The sequence below is a fragment of the Lithobates pipiens genome, unplaced genomic scaffold (genome assembly GCF_037356315.1).
Source record: "Lithobates pipiens isolate NorthernLeopardFrog02 unplaced genomic scaffold, aLitPip1_a1.2 Scaffold_16, whole genome shotgun sequence".
Classification (NCBI taxonomy): Eukaryota; Metazoa; Chordata; class Amphibia; order Anura; family Ranidae; genus Lithobates; species Lithobates pipiens.
In genome coordinates this window covers 480,575,603-480,598,988 of record NW_027507748.1, presented here as the reverse complement: position 1 = coordinate 480,598,988, position 23,386 = coordinate 480,575,603, and the positions used below count along the sequence as shown (strand labels likewise).

The 23,386-nt window shown below is 44.2% G+C and overlaps 1 protein-coding gene across 3 annotated transcripts in view; it reads right to left on the bottom strand.

The window, feature by feature from the left end:
* Positions 1-23,386, bottom strand: part of UGGT2 (UDP-glucose glycoprotein glucosyltransferase 2) — a 672,069-nt gene that overhangs the window by 275,270 nt on the left and 373,413 nt on the right. For all 3 annotated transcript variants that reach the window (XM_077483028.1, XM_077483030.1, XM_077483029.1), the window contains exon 22: positions 435-566. In XM_077483028.1, coding sequence (XP_077339154.1) covers positions 435-566 — 132 coding nt within the window. The remainder of the gene's footprint in view (positions 1-434; positions 567-23,386) is intronic.

Below are 23,386 nucleotides of genomic sequence, written 5' to 3'. Positions count from 1 at the left end.
TTATGATATTGTTGTCTTTTTAAGCTATTAACTATTTAGTGCACCGAGACAAACTTTGGGTGTGATCAGGGTTAGAGCAGAGCACATGTTGTCTCTTTGCTGACTAAAATTGAAATTTGAATTGTAGAAGACCATAAGCTCACCAAAAACAGAAGAACGCAGGGGCTGAGGAAATCCAGAAACTTTCCAAAGTACACTAAAAAGCCTGCCAGTAATGACCACTGTATATACAAAGCACATAATAAATGTGTTAATAGTATGTTTAGTGATATATAGGCAGCCTTAATGGAACTACGTTTGGGGTCTGGAGAAAAGAAAGGGGTTACCACTCTTGGCCTCACAGAACTGGTAAGTGATATTTATAGTTAAATGAAAAAATAAAAAGTCACATTATAACTAGATAGTATTACACCTAACCTATTTAACAATCTTACCCGTCCATTACTGATCACAGCCATTTGTCCAGGCAATAATTTGAGAACTTCATGACAATATAACTTTTGAGTCCGAAGTATGTCCAACCCGAGTGTATTATACTTTTTCTCAAAGGCATCACCATCCATTTCCTGAAAAAAAAGTAACAAATGTTCAAAAGATGCCGCTAAAAAATGTAAAAGAAGATTCATAGTAAAACTGTTTCTGTGGCATTGTGCAGGTCAGTAAATTAAAAAGGACAGAAACGCTTGAAGTTTTATTTTTTCGATAAAGCTATAAGTTGCGATTACTGTGCTGTAACCCCTCCGTGTATTCAATATTGATTATTTTGCTGATTTCTTTGGGGACACACCTGGCTATGTGCATAGATAATGGCTTGTCTGCTGGTGCTGTCTACCTTCTAAACTGTATTTTTTCCCATTGTGGACGTGTACTGCTGGACGTTGGTCTAGAGCTCATTTCTTCTCTAGCCGTCTGTTTGCCCCATGTTGGTAAGATATGTCCACACTCTCAAGAGTATACTATCTTAGCAAATAAGAGGTTGGCAAACTGCACGATAGAGTAAGAACTGGACAGAAAACAATCACTTTGATGCAGCTGGTCAGACTGAACATGTTTTGCAATATAGAACTAAGAATCCCCACTTTTAAAAAACAAGCATAACATGTAAAAATTATACCTTTTTTTTTTAATTATTATTTCTTTATTAAACATATTTCAATATTACAGACCAATTTAAATTACATCGTCAGCACATATTTTATAACTTTCTTTCATTATACAGCTAATACATACTTTCCTTAGTATCTCTTTGAAAGTATATCTTTCAAAAAGTATATCTTTTAAATGGTCAATCCAAGACATATTTTGAAGTTTTTCTTTTTTCCTTACCTCTATCATATATATTTCATACCCAGCCTTTAGACACAAATAATAAAAACATATACACTCAAACATACACACACAAAATGGGAAAGAAAAAAATCCCCACACATCAGACGACAAATCCATACTGTGTCTCCTCTATAATGAATTATATATCTCATTCTGTAAATAGAAAAGATTACTTCTGCTGACAACCTATTTTATTACTATTCTTTTCTGCCCTCTGGTGTAGCCCTCTACCCCATTTTCCATCTAGCACTGTATTTACTATCCCAAACTTTGGTTAACCACTTAATACAGAATCCCCCGGTGCTAGTGACAATGGGGCTAACCGTTGTTCCGATATCCATGGTTTCCATAATTTAGTCAGGTTACTGGGTACCCCCTTATTACAGTAAATTTGTTTGCCCTTGGAGATATCCATTTTAGAGCAATTAGCTTTCATGCTATAAACAATAATCTGGTAACTGGTGTCATAGCCTCCCTGGGAAAAAAAATAAATCCTCATCAAGGTATCCCAGTAGACATGTCTTCGGGATCTTATCAATATTTGTACTAAATGTAACATTAATTGTATTCATCACCTCTCGCCAATTTTGGACATTTCCACATCATGTGTAATAAGTCAGCTGGAGACTTTTGACATTGAGGGCATTCTGGGGAATCGCGCCTACCCCACTTAAATAATTTAACCAGTGTTCTATATACCCTGTATATTATAAATAATTGTGTCAGACATTGAGCCGGTGATAATGAAACCAGGGGTACCCTTCTCAGTATTATTTGCCAATTATTGTCCGAAATGTCCCCTATGTCTGTCTCCCACCCTGTTCTACCTGGGCTAACATCATTATCTTGATATGGTCTCATAAGTTGACCATATAGAGATGAGATCAAGCCCTTTTTTTCCATCCCCCCGCTAATGATGTTATAAGTGGCCTGGGTTTTATCACCATCTTTTCCCCTTTAAACTGAGATTGGAGCTCGTGCCGTAATTGTAAATATTTAAAGAAGTTACTAGAAGGCAATTGAAAGTATACCTGCAGATCCTGAAAGGAGCGTAAAACATTATGTGAGTACAACTGTTCAATATATTGAAGCCCCTTAGAGTACCAGCTTTTAAATCCCCCCAATTTACATTTTTCTTTGTATTGCTTATTCCCCCAAAGCAGAAAGTATTTAGATGCTTATACTTCTTTAGTATCTTGCATTGTGTATATGGAAGCTGTTAAGGACCAGAATATTCATAGCTCCATTTCTACTGCATAGTGCATGTCAGTACTGAAAATTTTCAGGGATCCTTAAAGTTGCTGTATTTTTATTTATTTTTTTAATAAATTCTTTAACCATTTGACAGAGCACTTTTTGCAATCCGCCACTGCGTTGCTTTAACTGACAATTGGGCGGTCGTGTGATGTGGCTCCCAAACAAAATAAAGCAAAGACGAACAGCCAGTGGTCGCAACTGTGGCGATCCATCTTTAAGCTCTCTCTCTACTCATATTTTATGTTAAAACATTTCAAATATTTAATAAAGAATAAACAAAATTACGTCCTTTTTTCCTCACAAATAGAGATTTCTTTTGGTGATATTTGATCACCTCTGCAGTTTTTATTTTTTGCGCTATAAACAAAAAAATAGCAACAATTTTGAAAAAAACATTATTTTTTACTTTTTGCTATAATAAATATCCCAAAAGAATATATAAAAAATGTTTTATACGTATTCTTCTACAAACGTTTGGTAAAAAAACCCTGCAATAAGCGTTTGATTGGTTTACGCAAAAGTTATAGCGTGTACAAAATAGGGGATAGTTTTATGGCATTTTTATTATTTTTTTTTACTAGTAATGGCAGCGATGAGCGATTTTTATCAGGACTGCAACATATTATCCATGCTCATCGGTGCCTCCTATCCATGCCCATCTGTGCCGCCTATCAGTGCCCATCCGTGCCGCCTATCAGTGCCTATCCATGCTCATCCGTGCCTCCTAGCCATGCTCATCTGTACCACCAATCCATGCCCATCCGTGCCACCTATCCATGCCACCCATCAGTGCCACATCGGTGCCCATCAGTGGAGAAAACACTTATTTACAAAGTTTTGTGACTGAAACAAAAAAAAAACATTTTTTTTTCAAAATTTTCGGTCTTTTTTTATTTGTTTAGCAGAAAATAAAAATCCCAGAGGTGATCAAATACCACCAAAATAAATCTCTATTTATGGGAACAAAATGATAAAAATTAAGTTTGGGTACAGTGTAGCATGACTGCGCAATTGTCATTCAAAGTGCGACAGCGCTGAAAGCTCAAAATTCGTCTGGGCAGGAAGGTGTATAAGTGCCTGGTATTGAAGTGGTCAAAAATTTAAGAGACATCATTTTGTATGGCCAGCATAAGTTACACAGGCGCAGGTAGCAGCAGTGGCGGCTGGTGAAGTTTTTAGATGGGGGGGCGCCAGACCCCGCCCATCATGACCCCGCCCACCATTTTGGCCCCTCCCACTTCTCATAAAACACGCCCCTTATGTAATCGGAAAAAAAAATTGACGTGGGTTCCCCCTCCGAGAGCATACCAGGCCCTTAGGTCTGGTATGGATTCCAAGGGGAACCCCCTACGCCGAAAAAACGGCGTGGGGGTCCCCCCCAGATCCACACCAGACCCTTATCCGAGCACGCTACCCGGCCGGCCAGGAAAGGGGGTGGGGACGAGCGGGCGCCCCCCCTCCTGAGCCGTACCAGGCCGCGTGCCCTCAACATGGGGGGGTGCCTTGGGGGAGGGGGGGCGTGCGGCCCCCCCACCCCAAAGCACCTTGTCCCCATGTTGATGAGGACAAGGGCCTCTTCCCGACAACCCTGGCCGTTAGTTGTCGGGGTCTGCGGGCAGGGGGCTTATCGGAATCCGGGAGCCCCCTTTAATAAGGGGGCCTCGGATACCGGCCCCCCACCCTATGTGAATGAGTATGGGGTACAATGTACCCCTACCCATTCACCTGTGAAAAAAAAGTACAAAAAAAAAACAACACAGGGTTAAAATATTTTATTGCACAGCTCCGGGGGTCTTCCGTCTTCGGGGGTCTTCTCGCCGGACTCCTCCGCTATCTTCTTGTAGCTCTTTTGCTAGCGGAGGAGTCCGGCTTTCTTCCTCGCCGCCGGCCTCTTCTCCCGACTTCGGGGGTCTTGTCCCCCTCTTCGGTTCTTCTGCCGGGCCACCGCGCCTTCTTATAGCTCTTTTAGAGGCGGTGGCCCGGTCTTCTGCTGCCGCCGCCGCCGCCCGTTCTTCTTCTTCTTCCTCTCCTTCTCCAGGAGATGTTGCCTCGACGATCTCCCTGGCCGGAATGCCAGGGACGCGCTGCTACTTATATAGGGACAATGGGGCGGTGTCACATGGGTTGATGTCACATGGGTTGATGTCACATGGACTGTCGCCATGTGACATCAACCCATGTGACCAACCCATGTGACATCAACCCATGTGACACCGCCCATTGTCACTATATAAGTGGCAGCACAGTGCGGCTCTGGCATTGCGGCCGGAGAGCTCGTCGAGTCAACATCTCCTGGAGGAGGAGAAGAAGAAGAAGAAGAACAAGAAGAAGAAGAACGGAAGGCGGCGGCAGCGGCGACAGAAGACCGGGCCACCGCCTGTAAAAGAGCTACAAGAAGGCGCGGTGGCCCGGCAGAAGAACCGAAGAGGGGGACAAGACCCCCGAAGTCGGAAGAAGAGGCCGGCGGGGAGGAAGAAAGCCGGACTCCTCCGCTAGCAAAAGAGCTACAAGAAGATAGCGGAGGAGTCCGGCGAGAAGACCCCCGAAGACGGAAGACCCCCGGAGCTGTGCAATAAAATATTTTAACCCTGTGTTGTGTTTTTTTTTTGTACTTTTTTTCACAGGTGAATGGGTAGGGGTACATTGTACCCCATACTCATTCACATAGGGTGGGGGGCCGGTATCCGGGGGCCCCCTTATTAAAGGGGGCTCCCGGATTCCGATAAGCCCCCCGCCCGCAGACCCCGACAACCAACGGCCAGGGTTGTCGGGAAGAGGCCCTTGTCCTCATCAACATGGGGACAAGGTGCTTTGGGGTGGGGGGGCCGCACGCCCCCCCTCCCCCAAGGCACCCCCCCATGTTGAGGGCACGCGGCCTGGTACGGCTCAGGAGGGGGGGGGGGCGCCCGCTCGTCCCCACCCCCCTTCCTGGCCGGCCGGGTAGCGTGCTCGGATAAGGGTCTGGTGTGGATCTGGGGGGGACCCCCACGCCGTTTTTTCGGCATAGGGGGTTCCCCTTGGAATCCATACCAGACCTAAGGGCCTGGTATGCTCTCGGAGGGGGAACCCACGCCAAATTTTTTTCAGAAATTTGGCGAGGAGTTTCCCTTTCAGAGCTCATTCTCTGATTGGCCACGGCAAAAGTCGCCTGGCCTGGGGAAACCTTTCTGGCTGAAGTGTGAAAGCTTTTTTTCCATTCATTCAGCTAAATGCATGAACATTTAACAAAGTAGAAACTAAGGTCTTTATGCGGTGACTTGACTCACCTCCTGCCTGTCTTGCAGCTCCGCTTGGGCTGAGGAACGGAGCTGCCGACGTCACGTCCGGGTTTCGTAAAGCAGCCGAAAGCCGGAAGTGACGTGCCTGTCTAAGAATGACAATGCTCCCGCCCGTAGAATCACAGTGATTTTACGGGCGGAAGCCAGTCGGCGTTCTGCAGTGCGCCGCAAGGCGGGTTTTTAACCTGCAAATGAAGCGCCATGGATGCACTCTTGTGATTGCATTGACGTGGCGCTTCTCATAGTGCACTGTGACCGGCGCCACAGTACACTATATCAAATTGTTAAATGACTTTTTTTTTTTAAATGTCTTAAAGGGCCCGTTTTTTTTTTTTTTTTTTTAACTTTTTTTTTTTACACCTGGGGGAGGGGGGGCGGCGCCCGGGCGCCCCCTATGGGCGGGCCGCCACTGGGTAGCAGGTAGGTCACCTGCCTATGACAAGGTAGTCTGTCATATATAATAGATTACAGTTCTGTCTGAAAATACACAAAACACAATTTTTTTCTTTAAATAAAAAATTTGATCTCCGAGTCTTATGATATTTACCAGATTCAACCTCTAATAGTATATACAAGTATATCTCTTTTGTCTGTTATTATCAGAGTGGATTAAAGACTTTGAAATCATGATGCTGGTGGCTGGGGGGAATGCCACCTCAAGTTCTTTATTAAAGTACAGGGATGCGTCCCCAGAATAAGCTTGTGCATGAGAGGGGTGTCTAGACTCCAGATTCGCTTTGCACATGAATTCAAACAGGGAACAGGATATGGTCACCCGTATTTTGGACAATCATTTACTCACAAAGTCACGGAATTGCTGGTACCTCCATGTATTAATTGAGAAAGTCCCATCAGAGAGTCGCAATGTTTTCAGGGATAGGAGCTGCCCACAAGGGGCAAATTTGGCACAGGAGATGTCGCTATCCATCCCCTAAGTTCAGAAAAGGTGTATATCCTTTCCCGGTAAGAAAGGGTCATCAATGTCCAGTCTTTCACAAGGAGACCCATCCTTGTCTGAGGAACAGTGGAGCCAAATCAATATCACCGCTAAGGCCATGGCTTGGGGTAGAGAGCCACATAAATTGGGCCCAATACACTATCAGATTTATGTCTATGTAATAAACTGTAAGCAAATCTTGGGTGTTTCCCATGCCACACAAATGTAAATAAGGCTCTGTTCAAGCATCTGAAGAAAACCTGTGAGAGGGTGCGTCAGGGCTGGGCCCAGCCCTTCCTTCTCTGAGCTGGTAGCTCAGCTGTCGACTAATTGCCAGCACCTATCTCTCCACAGTGACTCATCTGTTGGTGATCCTGCTCGTTGGTCCTGCCTACTTAAGCCGGCCAGTCCATATGATCTCTGCATTCGCCTTGGTCCCATCTCTAGAGACGCTCTCCTGTGCTCCTGTTAAAGACTTGCTTGGCTGTCATTTCTGGTTCCCTGATGTTTTGGCTTGTCTGACTATCCGTTCCAGTTCCTGAACTTTGGCTATGTTTTGACTACGTTTACTCTGGTTACCTTTTTTTATTATTATTAAACAAGTGTGATTTAACTGTACTTCTGTTTCAGTCCGAATCATGGTTTCTGACAGTAGGCGAATGCCATGAATTCAGAAGATGCAGTCAATTCAATTGCTGTTAATATTTTTTTCCAGATTGGATGAGCAGGATCACTGCATGGATCAGTTTGCCATGGCATTATAAACGCTCCTGAGTTGCACAGCTCACCTGGAATCTCCCACTGTGGCTGTTCAGGTACAACCTGTATTGCAGGCTGTCCCTGCTACTGCTCCAGTCTCTGTGCAGACACCCGCACTTGAGTATTACCTCTATAAAGAGGTATGTCTGTTTCCGCTCCACTTCACCAGTGATTTGGGGGTGAACCAGTCTAATGCAGAGGGTTTCTCAACCAGGTTGAGATATACTTTGAGATGCTGACCCAGACGTTTCCCAGGTACAGAAGCAAAGCAGGTTTTGTGATATCTTTGTTTTCTGAGAGAGCCTTGGCCTAGTCAAACCCCCTATGGGAGATGCAAAAACCTGTTACCTTGTCTTGGTATTTTATGTTCCCGCATGCTCCGCTTCTGCTGCCAAGTGTCTCATGTTCATCAAACAGAGTACATGAACTGAGAAATATAACTCTTATCCTTGAGGATGATGCTTCTGAGACTGGGGTCCTTCTGTCTCAACATCCTACCTCTGAGAGTGCTATGCATCTTTGTGACTACTTGTCCAAGAAACTGTCATCTGTGGCGTGCAATTACGAAATTGGTGACAGAGAGCTGTTAGCGATCATTTTAGACCTGAAAGAATGGAGACATCTCATCAAAGGTACCACTGTGCCGGTTCTCATTCTTACTGATCATAAGAATCTCACATGCTTGTCTGAGGCTAAACACCTCTCTCCCAGAAGGGTGCGACTGGCTCTTTTCTTGTGAAGTTTCAATTACATTGTCTCATTCTTACCCAGTGCTAAGAATATAAGGGCTGACGCTTTGTCACAATTTTCCTCCACTTCCAAGATGTAGTCGATTCTGTTTCCTGTGATTCCTCCTGATCGTATTCTAGTTAAGGTTCGCACCAGTCTCACGTCTCCATTGGGCGACAAAATTCTTGCTGCTTGGGTCCATGCTCCTCCTGAGAAACCTTGTGACCGCTGCTTTGTCCCAGAGAGTCTCCGTACTGCCATGCTCCAGACTTACCATTTTCCCAAGGCTGCTGGCCACACTGGGAAGAATCAACTCTTTTGGGCCAATACCCAACAATTCTAGTGGCCTAGTCTACGTAACTGCCTTCGTATCTGCCTGTTCCATGTGTGCTCAGACTAAAACTTCACAACACCTTCCAGTGGGTTTCCTACAACCCATACCCAATTGAGAGAGGCCCTGGACCCACCTGTTTATGGGTTTCATTGTGGTGTTACCCAACTCCCAGGGCAACACAGTTATCCTTATGGTGGTTGACCAGTTCTCAAAAATGTCTCATTAAATTTCACTTAAGAAGTTGCCCACTGCTAAGGAACTGGCTTCCATTTTTGTTTGGGAGATCTTTCGCTTACATGGGCTACCCAAGGTGATCATCTTGGACATGGTAGTCCGTTTGTGTCCCGGTTCTGATGAGCCTTTTGTGTACAGTTGGGAATTTAGCTTGCTTTCTCCACTGCGTATCACCTGCAGTCTAATGGGGCCGCAGAACGATCCAATTAGTCCTTGGAGCAATTCCTACATTGCTATATTTCTGACCATCTTAACAACTGGTCAGACCTCTTACCGTCTGCAGAGTTTACTCACAATATTTCCATTGAATTCTTCATTCCCAATTGTCCCCTTTTATGGCAAACTATGGTTTCCAACCTTCCATGTTGCCTGACTCTTTTGTTCTGCAGAGTATTCCTGTGTTAGGAGGAGCATCTCTGTGGTCTTTATTCCACTTGGACACAAGTCCAGGAGTCTTTGCGACATGCTAGTGATAGGTACAGACTTCATGCTAACCGCAGACACCTGCCTGCACCTTCCTACCAGGTTGGAGACAGGGTCTGGCTGTCATCTTGCAACCTCTGATTTTGTGTTCCCTCTCTGAAGTTCGCACCTCGGTTTATTGGGCCTTTCCAAATTCTTCACAGGATTGACCCAGTGGCTTACGCATTAGACCTTCCTTCTAATAATTCGTATATCAAATGTATTTCATGTCTCCTTATTAAAACCTTTGGTGTGCAACCGCTCTACAGCCTCAGTGCCGGTCCTCATCCGGTTCAGGTTGAGAACCATGAGGAGTATGAAGTACAGTACGTTGACTCCCATAGGTTCCGTGGGCGCATCCAGCACCTGGTGCACTGGAAAGGGTACAGTCCGGAGGAACGCTCTTGGATCCATTCCTCAGATGCACATTCCTCCTCCGATTTCCGTAGACATTTTCCCTGCAAGCCTGGTGGTCCTCCAAGGGGGAGGGGTCATTGAGGAGGGGGTACTGTCAGGGCTGGGCCCAGCCCTTCCTTCTCAGTTGTCGGCTAATTGCCAGCTCCTATCTCTCCACGGTGACTCACCTGTTGATGATCCTGCTCGTTGGTCCTGCCTACTTAAGCTGTCCAGTTCAGATGATCTCTGTCTTCGCCTTGGTCACATCTGTGCTCCTGTTAAAGACTTGCTTGGCTGACATTCCTTTTGGCTCCCTGATGTTTTGGCTTGTCTGACTATACATTTCGGTTCCTGAACTCTGGCTATGTTTTGACTATGTTTACGGTTTATCTTTTTTTATTATTATTATTAAACAACTGTGATTTAACTGTACTTCTGTCTCAGTCTGATTCATGGTTTCTTAAAGGGTGATGGAGACTGCGTATAATAAATAAATTATACGTGGGAGGGTATTAATTTTGGGCACATTTACTCAAACTACATCAGGGGATAGTCTTGCCAAGATTGCTTGTCCCCAGTCACGCTGTCCAAAAGTCTACCATAATTAGGATCAATTAAGAGTCAGAAACCTAGTGATATTTGGGTCCCTAGTTATGCGAGAGTTTATCCGCCACAAAAATTAGTGCGATTGATATAAAGAAGTAGACAGGTTCTCTTGGACATGTATTAGTTACCATTCAGGTTTGTTATAATTAAATTAGATAGCTGACTGAACACATGCAGTTCATCCATTAGCATCAAAAGAGAAGTATATGGTTGGGAGATATAAAAAAAAAGACATCATAAAGTGTTCGTGCTCAGTGGAACCTATACGAACCTATACGAATACCTGTAATGTCTTTATTATCTCTTACCTTCCGGAGGAAGGGTTCCAGGACTAAAGCGAATAGCAACAGAGAACGGACAACACTGTTGTGTCCCATGGAGAAGCTTCCTAACATGTTTTAAGGTTCAAAACAAAAGGGGGGTTTTCCCTGAGCATAGATCTATGTTGGGGGTCTAGTGTTAGATTAAAAAGACCCCTCCCCCAATAACACCAAGCCCTCGTGGATTTCTGTCAATTTCTTCAGGGTGAAGGAAAGGAAATTAACACTCTGCAAGTTCGGGCAAAGAGATTGGCCATTGTGTATTACGGCCATGTATCAAACTCTTAAGACAGATGAACTGGTCTTCCAGAACACACAAAATTGACCCAAGGGAGAATATACATGTTTTGTGTACAGCATTGGTGACTCCCCTGGCTTGGGGGCTGGGAAAAGAACGGTGGTAGCATTGGTCAACCACTGGAATAGGACAATATCCAGAGTCAGCTGGCACATTGCCTGCCACAACTATCCCTGCTTTTGAGGGGAGCAGAGCCCCTTTACATTTTAAGACAATATTTTCAGCCTGGAGGTTAAGGTGTAAATTTAGTCATTCAAGCATCATTGCATCCATGCAATAAACAATTCCTAAAGTAAGTAAAATATAAGCAACACATGGCATTCTGTAACTAGCATCAATAGGTCCCACAGCAAGAAGAAACCGAACATTAAACCAATAAATAATCAACACAAACAGTACACATACTAATTAGGAAGGTTGCATTGGGAAGAAAGCGCCAGTCCCCTCCCCAAAGGTCACTACCTGGATTGCAAAAAAAAAAAAAGCAGATTGATCCTCTTCCCAGAGGACTAACCTATTTAGGGGGGGGGGGGGGGATTTACTAAGAATAAGGGGCCATACACGCTCTTGCCTCCCTGGGCATAACACAGAAGTGAACTGTAAATGAGACAACATACAGTTGTGCTCATAAGTTCACATACCCTGGCAGAATTTATGATTTCTTGAATGATAACACAAACTTTCCTTTCACTCATGGTTAGTGTTTGGCCGAAGCCATTTATTATGAATCAACTGTGTTTACTCTTTTTAAATCAGAATGACAACAGAAACTATCCAAAACCCTGATCAAAATTTTACATACCCCAGTTCTTAATACCGTGTATTGCCCCCTTTAACATCAATGACAGCTTGAAGTCTTTTGTGGTATTTGTGGATGGGGCTCCATTTTCTCAGATGGTAAAGCTGTCCATTCCTCCTGGCAAAAAGCCACCTGTTCCTGTAAATTCTTGGGCTGTCTTGCATTAACTGCACGTTTGAGCTCTCCCAAAAGTGGATCAATGATATTGAGGTCAGGAGACTGAGATGGCCATTCCAGAACCTCCACTTTATTCTGCTGTAGCCAATGACAGGTCAACTTGGCCTTGTGTTTTGGATCATTGTCATGTTGGAATGTCCAAGTATGTCCCATGCACAGCTTCCTGGCTGATGAATGCAAATGTTCCTCCAGTATTTTTTGATAACATACTGCATTCATCTTGCCATCAATTTTGACCAAATTTCTTGTGCCTTTCTTAGCTCACACATCCCCAAAACATCAGCGATCCACCGCCGTAAATTCATCATAGGGTGGAGAAGGAGATGGCCTATCTCCCACTTGCCTGACTACATCTATGTTGTGTGCTCCCTCTCCTAGGGGGCTAATTTGCAATGTTCCATCGAATTCTTGATCAAAGCAGGAGTATTTCCTGAGTGTTATAAGACGCCTTCTCCAGTACCTGTGTGCCCCTTGTGGCTGTGCTTCACTCTATGCTGGTCTCACGGATTGCTCACTGCTGTTTTCATCTGGAGGCCTCTGGATGCACCAGATCATTGTTGGGACATGGCTGTCTGGTTTTTACAAAATCACTCTGTGGCTGTGACATGTACTTGAATTTGTTTTGGCAACATATAGAAACAAAATTGCTTTACACACCCCTTAAGGAGTTTCCTGAAACACATCGGATGTGATCCATGTGACTTGCCGTGGTAACCCTATCAAGCCCCTGGACCTCGCTAGAGTTTTGGTCTTCTGTTTTTTTTTTGCCATATCTATGTAATTGAGATGTCTATAGCCACCTATTGATTCAAATTTTAATTGTTTATATTTCTTAGTCAAACTAAGAAATATTACTCAGACTCCAGAAATGTCAGTGCAGCACTGGATGAAAGATGCAAGGGTCTGTCAGGAGTCCAGAAACTCATTGACCTTTTATACACACATACTACTTACAAGCAAACAGATCACAGGTAAGGATGGTTACCTTTAATAGCCATTCAAACCCCTTTGTGTCAATTTGTGTGCATCTGCGCCTACAGGAATTCACAAGAAGCCAGACAAAATGTAAAGTCAAGAGACAGAGGGAGGTGCATTTCTGGTGTCAAGGTGATCTGTGCAGTTCTGTCTGCACAGCCTGAAAATGCCCAACACCTTTGTGGTTGTGGAATTTAGAGCAACATTATGGTAGTGGATTGTTGCTCTGAATTTTCCAATCAGGAAAGTCCATTGTCAGAAGGGCCATGGTTTTCAAAAAGTTAGGAAGATCATCTTTGTTTCCTAAAACAGTAGACTTTCCATTTTTTGTAGCCATCATGTAAAAAGGGGAATCCCCAATGGTATACTACATTTTTCATGTGTAAGGTTTCAAGCAGGGGGCATGGGGGTCACCTTTGGATGAGGGTTCTACTAGACAGATTAGGAAGCAAAGACCCTTATGCACCATCAAAATCTATGTGAGATTTGCCTCTCATTGCATTCATTATGGCCTCCTTCAGAAAGTATTTATGCAATTTTCAGATGACATATCTATTAACATAAAACAAAAAATGCGGCGCTAAAAGTGTAAAAATCACCTACTTGTGAAAAAGGTGAAAACATTTTTGCACAGTGGCATAGCATAAGCCAAGCATAATAAAAATAACACAAATGCAATATGTATAGATAAACAATACAGAAAACCACGTGAACAATGTGTGAAGATCCCCACAATATATGTGGATGAATAGTAAAGAGATCCACGTGAACTGTACCACGTAGATCAAACAAATAATGTGAAAAACACAAAACAAACAATAGTCCTATGACACGTAGGAAAATCATCGTCCCGTTAAGCAACAACTAGTTCCTCTTCAGTAAGGAGTGATCCAAATTGACAGGAGTGCCCAACTTCCAGTAAATGTAAAATGGAACACTGAAGATACCATCATAGCGACACCCTTCCAAAGCTCCTCATGCAGGTAATACAGCGTACTAGAAAGGGTACTTAGCCTGCTGGCGATATTTTCCATGCATCCAGATGACAGCTTTGTTGTTGTTTGTCTTTTTTGTACCCCTCTTCACTGTGGGCTTGTACATGCATGTATTTCTAATTTTATATATTTTTTAATAAACTTATTTTTTTACTGGATTTAATTTACTCTATGAGGAGGCCTTTTTTCTTTTCCCCTTTCTTTTTTTTTTTTTTATAATTGTAATTTTTTATTAATTTTTAAAGCAAAAACAAAAACAATACACTAAAGCATTAGAAAAATCAGAAAATATAGAAAGATATAGATCAAGATGTAAGGCATACGTTACAACAAACAGAGAAAAATGTCCACAAACGCAGGCACAAGGGTGAACTGCGTATCCATATCTCGTACCATAAATAACAAACAGTCGATGAAAAGCGAACAAACTATTCTGAGCATCAAAAGGCCGGAGGCCAAAAAGAGGTAAAAAAACGGATATTCACATGGTCAACATAGTATGTCCCCGGGAGGGGAGGGGGCCAAGACAGGGTAGGGAAGGGGGGGGGGGGGGACGGAAGCCATCAACAAAGGGCCCCGATCGGTAGCTGCAGTCAGATGGACGTACCGGCAGGGGGGGCCCCATATGCTGATCGATCCCAGGGTTCCCACACTTTTTCGAACTGGGGAACCAAATCGTGCACCGAGGCTGTCAAATACTCCATTCTCCGAGTTTCAGACACCAGTTGGAGTAACCTAGGCCAGGGGGGAGTTGCATTGGACAACCAACACAATGGGACAAGCCTCTTAGCAGCAAGCAAAATGTAGGAAACCAGTCGATTGGTGTTTTTAGGTATACCTGGTATAGGGAGACCCAGCAAGCAATATAGGGGATCAATCGGGAGGGATACCCCCGTCACCTCCACCACCAAAGACCCCACCGCTATCCAGAAAGGCCGTATCAAAGGGCATGTCCAGAAGATATGGAATAATGACCCAATGTCAAGGCCACATCGCCAACAAGATGACGAGACTGAGAGATCGTATTTGTGGATGACATCGGGGGTCTTATACCAAAACATAAGGATTTTTATTGCTGTTTCCCTTTGCGTAACACACCTAGAGGATTTGAAAGTAGAGGACCAAATCCTATCCCACGTCTGCAGGGAGATAGGCTTGTCCAACAGCTGAGACCATCTACTCATATACAGATGTGTAAATTCAGTTAGAGGGGTCGACTCATGGAGGATGCGGTGAATAGAGGAAATTAAATTAAGTTGATGTGGACCTTGAGCGCAGAGATGCTCAAAAGCTGTGGGGGTGTTAAGGGTTAAGGTCGGGGATTTAGAGTTAAAGAAGTGTCTCACCTGTAGGTAGAAGTAAAACGAATGTTTGGGAATGTCATATTTTTCTCGCAAGGTCTCAAAGGCGTGAAGTCTACGGGATACAGGGTGTACCAGGTTTCTAAGTTGGAAAAGAGGGGGATCTAGCCACGGGGAAATCCTACCCATGGACAATCCATCAGGGATATTAGGATTAAATAAGACATTCGTGAGGGGGGGGCAAGCCGAAGAGAGGGAGTACTTTTTGTTACACTTTTGCCACAAGTCCAAGGTAAATGACATTGGGGCAGTACATTGACGTCTGAGGGTGGAGGGTAGTGGGGATGGTGCGCCCCAGATCAAGGAGCATGGGTGAACCGGATACAGGACCCCCTTTTCAATAGAAGCCCACCGACTCGTGGCATTAAGAGAGGACCAGGTAGCAATAATTCGTAAATGGGTAGCTTGATAATATTTCACAATATCCGGAGCACCCAACCCCCCCCGACCCGCGGGCGCAAACACCACAGAGCTGGCAAAGCGATGAGACCTATCAGCCCAAATAAATTTAAGGAAACGTCGTCTGAGAAGTTTAAGCTGAGGGGACGGAACGGCAACTGGCAGTGTCTCAAAGTGATAGAGCAGTCTGGGCAAGACTGACATTTTAAGGACGTTGACCCTGCCTAGCAGGGATAGAGGGTATTTAGACCAGGTCAGTAGTGAATTATTTATATCCTGAAACAGGGCAGGAAAGTTTGCACGGAACAGGTGGGAATAAGAAGGGGTCAGGAAAACCCCCAGGTACTTGAGTGAATCACTGCACCATCTGTAGGGGTAAGATTCTTTTAGTCTAGAAAGTTGTGTGGCAGGGATGTGTATCGGGAGGGCCTCAGTCTTAGAGGTGTTAACCTTGTACCCAGAAATACCCCCAAAGGATGTTAGTATCTTGTGCAAAGAGGGGAGGGATATCTGGGGGTTGGTAATCGTTAGCAGTACGTCGTCAGCAAAAAGTGATAATTTGTACTCTCCCTGTCGCATCACCACCCCGCGAATATCTGGATGAGAGCGTACAGCCTCGGCCAGGGGTTCCAGACATAAAATAAATATTAGCGGAGATAGAGGACACCCCTGCCGAGTACCATTCAACAGGGGGAAGCGAGGCGACAGAAAGGACGACATCTGAACCTGAGCAGTGACCGTTGAGTACAAAGCCTCCAATGCCCTCAAAAAAGGGCCCCGAAACCCATAAACCTTGAGCGCGGCGAACATATAAGGCCAGCTGAGCCTATCAAAGGCCTTTTGGGCGTCTAAGCTAAGTAGGAGTGCTGGTGTGTTGGTCCTATCCAAAAGATCGACCAGGTTGATCGTGCGGCGGGTGTTGTCACCTGCATGTCTGCCAGGCACAAACCCCACCTGATCCCTGTGGATAAGTTTGGGGGCAAGAACCGATAGCCGGGAGGCAAGAATTTTAGTAAATATTTTGTAGTCAGAATTCAGAAGGGCTATGGGCCTATAATTATCTGGGATGGAGGGATCCTTACCCGGTTTGGGGATCACTGAGATGAAGGAGTGTGAGAAATGTGGATGGGGATGGGTCCCCTGTAGTAAGGTATCGAATAGAGTGAGCATGTGAGGTCCCAAAATGTCTAGATAGGTTTTATAGTAGAAATAGGGGAGTCCATCGGGACCAGGTGACTTATGCGATGGAAGATCCCGCACTACATCAGAAAGCTCCTCCGCCGATACCGCCATATTAAGGGTCTCCAGATCGCTCGACGAAAGTTTGGGGAGTTTAAGATTGGAGAAGAAGGCTCTAAATTTCTCTTGTGTAAAGTGGAAATGGTTTTCCGGGGAAAGACAGTTGTAGAGTTTATGGTAAAATTTTCCGAAAATGTTTGAAATTTCACGAGGGCAATAGGTCCTAGATCCGTCAGGTCGTGAAAGAAACTCAGGGAAAGAATTGAATGCACGTGGGCGCAATTTGTTGACTAGCATTGTATGAGGTTTATTGGAAAATTCGTAGAATTTCTGCCTCATCCAAAGCAGCGATTTGGCTGCCCGGTTGAGTTGTGCTGTTTTAATCTGTTCCCTAAGGAGAGTGACCCTCCGGAGTCTTTCCACCGTGGGGGCGGCCAGGAGCTTCCGTTCAGCCGTGAGAAGAGCAGAGGTTAGTGATCGGATAAGTGCGGACCTATCCCTCTTCAATCTAGAGCTTTCTGCAATACAAGCGCCTCTGAAGACGGCCTTATGGGCCTCCCACAGGGTGGAAAAATCCGGGACCGACCCAGTGTTCAATTGGAAAAATTCCGTGAGACTCTTCGCAAGGACCGCGCGGGAGCTCTCAGAATGTAGGAGGTGGCTGTTAAGCCTCCAGTGACAGGATCTAGGATGAGCCTGAGTGAGCAAGAGGTCTAGGGTAATAGGGGCATGATCGGACCAGGTAATCGGTAGCACCTCAGAGTCGACCACGTGTGGGATGAGAGGGGCGGAAATAAGAAAGTGATCGAGCCCCCCTTTCTTATTTTTGATACACCTATTATGATGTGAGTACTTCCTACGTTGGAGTTTATGCTGAGGATATCCTACATTGGACACCCCCTTTATACAGAGTACGGAAGACGGATTGGCGGAGTGGAGGTTCACACCATCCCTTTGAGAGGATTGTTGTTCATTACAGCTTGACGCCTGACTGACTCACCACTAAGGTGTGTGGGTCCACACCTTCGGGTAAGAGTACCCATTACTTATCTCTGTTTATCCAGTACGCTGTATTACCTGCATGAGGAGCTTTGGAAGGGTGTCGCTATGATGGTACCTTCAGTGTTCAATTTTACATTTACTGGAAGTTGGGCACTCCTGTCAATTTGGATCACTCCTTACTGAAGAGGAACTAGTTGTTGCTTAAGGGGACGATTATTTTCTTCTCATAAGTGGAGAGAATTCCTATTTCTGAGGAGGACACTTTAGGGAGGTCTCCCTGGTTTCCAAAAAGTTAGTCTAAATGGGCAAACTGTGATATACTGTAGAGCAGTGATGGCGAACCTTGGCACCCCAGATGTTTTGGAACTACATTTCCCATGATGCTCCACTATACTGCAGAGTGCATAAGCATCATGGGAAATGTAGTTCCAAAACATCTGGGGTGCCAAGGTTTGCCATCAGTGCTGTAGAGTATCCACAGTTGTGCAAGTTAGGAATTTTGGAAGTGTATTCCCCAGAGAAGCCCAATATAGTTGCTGTATTTTTTCAAAATGACTTTATTTTGTTCATAAATGATACACCAGAACAATGGAGCTTAGACAAAACATATGAAGATGCTGCAATGCAGCAGCCAGGCTCAAACAAAGACACATCAGAAAGTGGTCCATAGAGTCTGCCACATTTTTTTTCTGTCTATGAGTTAGGTTTGTCTCAAGCATGTTTGAATCCATTTACTGTTGACCCACTCTATTGGAAATCTATTCCAAGCATCAACTACTTTTTTGGTAAAATAATACTTTCTAAGCCCTTGTACACATGGTCGGACATTCCGACGGAAAATGTCTGATCAGACCGTGTTGTCGGATAATCAGACTGTGTGTGGGCTCCATCGGACTGTTTGCATCGGAGTATCCGACGGACCAAGTTTTCCAGCTGGGCTATAACATTTTCCGACAACATGATCCGATCGGACTTTGTCCGATCATGTGTAGAGAATTCTGATTGGACAAAGTGCCACGCATGCTCAGATCAAATTCCTAGACCAAAGCTATTGGCTACTAGCCTGAACGTAGTCCCGTCCTAACGAAATAACGTCATCACGTTAAGTACGATCGGACAACTTTGTCAGACTGTGTGAATGCAACAGTTTCCGTCAAAATCCGTCGGTCAAAATCCGACGGATTTGGTTGTCGGAATGTCCGACCGTGTGTACAAGGGCTAAGATTCATTTTGAACTTTCCTTTTTTGAACCTTCCTCCTGCTAGTTTGAGGTCGTGTTCCTATGTTTTTGATCTTAGCTTCATATTAAAAATACTGCCCTCTTGAACCTTATCCACACTCAATGTATTTAAAGGTTTCAATCATGTCTCCACTTTCCCATCTTTCCTCCAAACTGTACCTATAAGGACTCATGCACACTGGATGTTTTTGGCTTCAGACTTTTTTTCTTCAGTCAATAAAATCTCCAGCATGTTATCCTATGTGTCCATGCACTGGGTTCCAAGCTCAAAAACATGGGTCACCAGCATTTAACATTTTTGATCCACTGAAACCCCCCCCCCCCCCCCCCCAAAAAAAAAACGCTACTGCAAAAAAAAAGTTGAAAAACTCACTGCAAGGCTACTGGTGTTTTTATAATGTTATTATAACATCTGTGTGCATGAGGCCTTAGGTTTCTGAAGTTTGAGGTTTAACTAAAGATCTGCAGTATCTACATTTTTGTACATATTTTATGATATCTTTTCATGTCACAACACTGAAGAAATTACACTTTGCTACAATGTAAAGTAATGAGTGTACAGCTTGTATAACAGTGTAAATTTGATGTCCCCTCAAAATAACTCAACATACAGCCATTAGTGTCTAAATCGCTGGTTTAGACAACAAAAGTACACTCCTAAGTAAAAATGTCCAAAATTGGGCTCAAAGTGTCAATATTTTGTGTGGCTACCATTATTTTCCAGCACTGCCTTAACCCCGTTGGGCATAGAGTTCACCAGAGCTTCACAGGTTGCCACTGGAGTCCTCTTCCACACCTCCATGACACCATCATGGAGCTGGTGGATGTTAGAGACCTTGCGCTTCTCCACCTTCCGTTTGAGGATGCCATACAGCTGCTCAATAGGGTTTAGGTTTGGAGACATGCTTGGCCAGTCCATCATCTTCACCCTCAGCTGCTTTAGCAAGGCAGTGGTCATCTTGGAGGAGTGTTTGGGGTCATTATGTTGGAATACTGCCCTGCGGCCCAGTCACTGAAGGGAGGGAATCATGTGCTGCTTCGGTATGCCACAGTACATGTTGGCATTCATGGTTCCCTCAATGAACTGTAGCTTCCCAGTGCCGGCAGCACACATGCATCCCCAGACCATGACACTACCACCACCATGCTCGTCTGTAGGCAAGACACACTTGTCTTTGTACTCCTTGCCCGGATGCAGCTACACAGGCTGGACACCATCTGAACCAAATAAGTTTATCTTGGTCTCATCAGACCACAGGACATGGTTCCAGTAATCCATGTCCTTAGTCTGCTTGCCTTCAGCAAACTGTTTGCGGGCTTTCTTGGTCCTCATCTTTAGAAGAGGCTTCCTTCTGGGATGACCGCTATGCAGACCCATTTGATGCAGTGTATGGTCTGAGCACTGAAAGGCTGATCCCCCACCCCTTCAACCTCTGCAGCAATATGTCTATTACCCAAAGCCAACCTCCGGATATGACGCTGAGCATATGCACTCAACTTCTTTGGTCAAACATGGCGAGGCCTATTCTGAGTGGAACCTGTCCTGTTAAACCGCTTTATGGTCTTCGCCACATGCTGCAGCTCAGTTTCAGGGTTTTGGCAATCGTATTATATCCTCAGAGAGTTCTTTGCCATGAGGTGCCATGTTGAACTTCCAGTGACCAGTATGAGAGAGTGAGAGTGATAACACCAAATTTAACACCTTCTCCCCCGTCACACCTGTGACCCTGTAAGACTAACGAGTCACATGACATCGGGAGGGAAAACGGACAATTGGGCCCCATTTGGACATCACTTAGGGGGTGTATTTACTTTTGTTGCCAGCGGTTTAGACATTAATGGCTGTGTGTTGAGTTAGTTTGAGGGGACAGCAAATTTGCACTGTTATACAAGCTGTACACTCACTACTTTACATTGTAGAAAAGTGTAATTTCTTCAGTGTTGTCACATGTAAAAATATAATAAAATATTTGCAAAAATGTGAGGGGTGTACTCACTTTTGTGAGATACTATATAGGGGGTAGCTTCTGAGGTGGGAACTGTGAGTGAATTGACGATACCTATGGATCCACTTGTGTTTCTATTGGGTATTTGTGGCACCCTACTACACCAGATTGTTTTTATTTTATGCTTTCTACTATGCCAAGAAAGCCACCTTGCTTAAATGGAAGATGCTGGACCCTTCTTTATTGGCTCAATGGTGTACCCTAATTAACAATGTAATTTCGCTATACAATCTTACATATCTCAGTTGTAACTGTCCCAAACAATTTAAAACAATTTGGGCTGCATGGATTACAGCACAAGATCTTACAATTTGAGAACCCCTCTTTTTCTACCCCCCCCCCCCCCCCCCCGTTTCCTGTTCTGTACTAGCAAACTCGTGATTCTCGCAATAGTAACCAACCATATACCTATTCATGTGTAGGGCTGTAACGGTATCAAGAATGCACTAATTATCCAAGTTGAGATAGTTAGCGGTAATATAAAATATACACAACACTATATTCTCTGGTTACCATACTGATTCTTAGCTTTGCACTGTAAGATGTGGTTCAACCTATGCTGACGCACATTGTATCCTGCTGTTTTATTTTGACGCAACACTCCCACTTGCTGCCAGCATGTTTGTGGGTAAATCTCTGCCAATGATCTGTACTGTTCTTTCTACGTTGAAACCGAATAAACACATCTGTTAAAAAAAATAAAAAATAGGATCTATATGGGGAAAATCAGGACCTCCTTCCTCCTGCTTGTGACCCTTCTAGTGATGCATCCTAGGATTCTATTCACTTTTCCCACATTGTTTGCTTATTTTGCAATGATCTAAAATAACAAGGTTAAATCCTAGCTTGTATAACTTATTTATGTTCATTATGTGCATCTGTATAAAATGCTTTGCTGGCATAAATATAGGCCACAGTACCACCATGGTCCAAAATTAGTGATATAGTCTAAAAATTAAAAAAAAAAAAAAAAAAGATTAGTCTGACAAGATATATCCTCAGTAAAGTCTTTTTTAAAACAGTTGGCAAACTCACTGGCTTGTCATTTACAGCTTCTAACTTGCTACCCTTCTTGTGGACAGGTACAATATTATCTGTCCACCAGTCATAGGGGCCTTTTCCTGTTAGATGAGATTGATTACAATGTTCACTTAATGGTCCAACCACACCTCTTCTCTTAGAACTCTGGGATGAATATCATCAGAACTCATTGCCAAGCTTTAATCTAGCCAGTTTCTCTGCTTCTTATGACTCTAGAAATCTTGGGTCCAAGACTGCAAGGATGTCTGCCATGACCAGGTATGACATTTTCGGTTTTTCAAAGCCGATTTAACAAATTTCTTTGCATAGGTTAAGAGCCTTGTTTTCTGTATGGATTATGAAAGCTTGTACTCAGCTTTGGGTTGTGAGCATGACCCACTAGAATTGCATTGCTTTGTTGATTAAGCCTCAAGGTTGTCTTGTTACACAATGGCAAAATACTCAATACCTGTTGGCTATGCTGTACACATGAATGAAACATTAAAACATTAAACTAATGCAGAAACGCACCCAGTACACAAAGTAAAACTGGAATATCTGTGGAGAGCTAAAAGTGGTGGCTCTGTTGCTTGGGATGCAGCTTTGATATACTAAGTACTGCTGTTATTTATGTGAATGGGACAGCTGTGCAAGAGAGCCTCATTGCATTTACAAAGGAATGGACACTCCAAAAGAATTTGGTTCCAGAACAGCAAAACATGGCACATGAGCCAATTGCTGACCCAACAATAATATTTTTGCCTCCGTTTCAGTCTAACTAATGAAACATTTTGTGAAAGCATTAAACCAGGAATGTGAAAGTTTACAACATTTGAGACAGATGTGTCCAAGAATAAACTGATGGCAAGTTTAACCACCTGACATCTGTGCTATGGCCAAATGACGGCCACAGTGCGGATGCGAATTCCTGGAAGGCCGTCATATGATGGCCTTCTCTGTGCACGCTCCCTGTGCGTGCCCTACAGGGTGCGTGCAGAGCACTCTGTGATCACAGAGTCAATGAGACTTGGGTGATCACCGATAAGAGTAAGGGGCGGGTCCCGGCCCCTTGCCATGTGATCAGCTGTCAGCCAATGACAGCTGATCACATGATTAAAACAAAAGCTTGGTGATCTTTTTTTTTCTCCTCACACTGACAGCGGAGGAGAAAAAAAGCCGATCACCGGCTTATCTTGAAGGGACACAAGTGCCACTCAATCAGTGCCCACCAGTG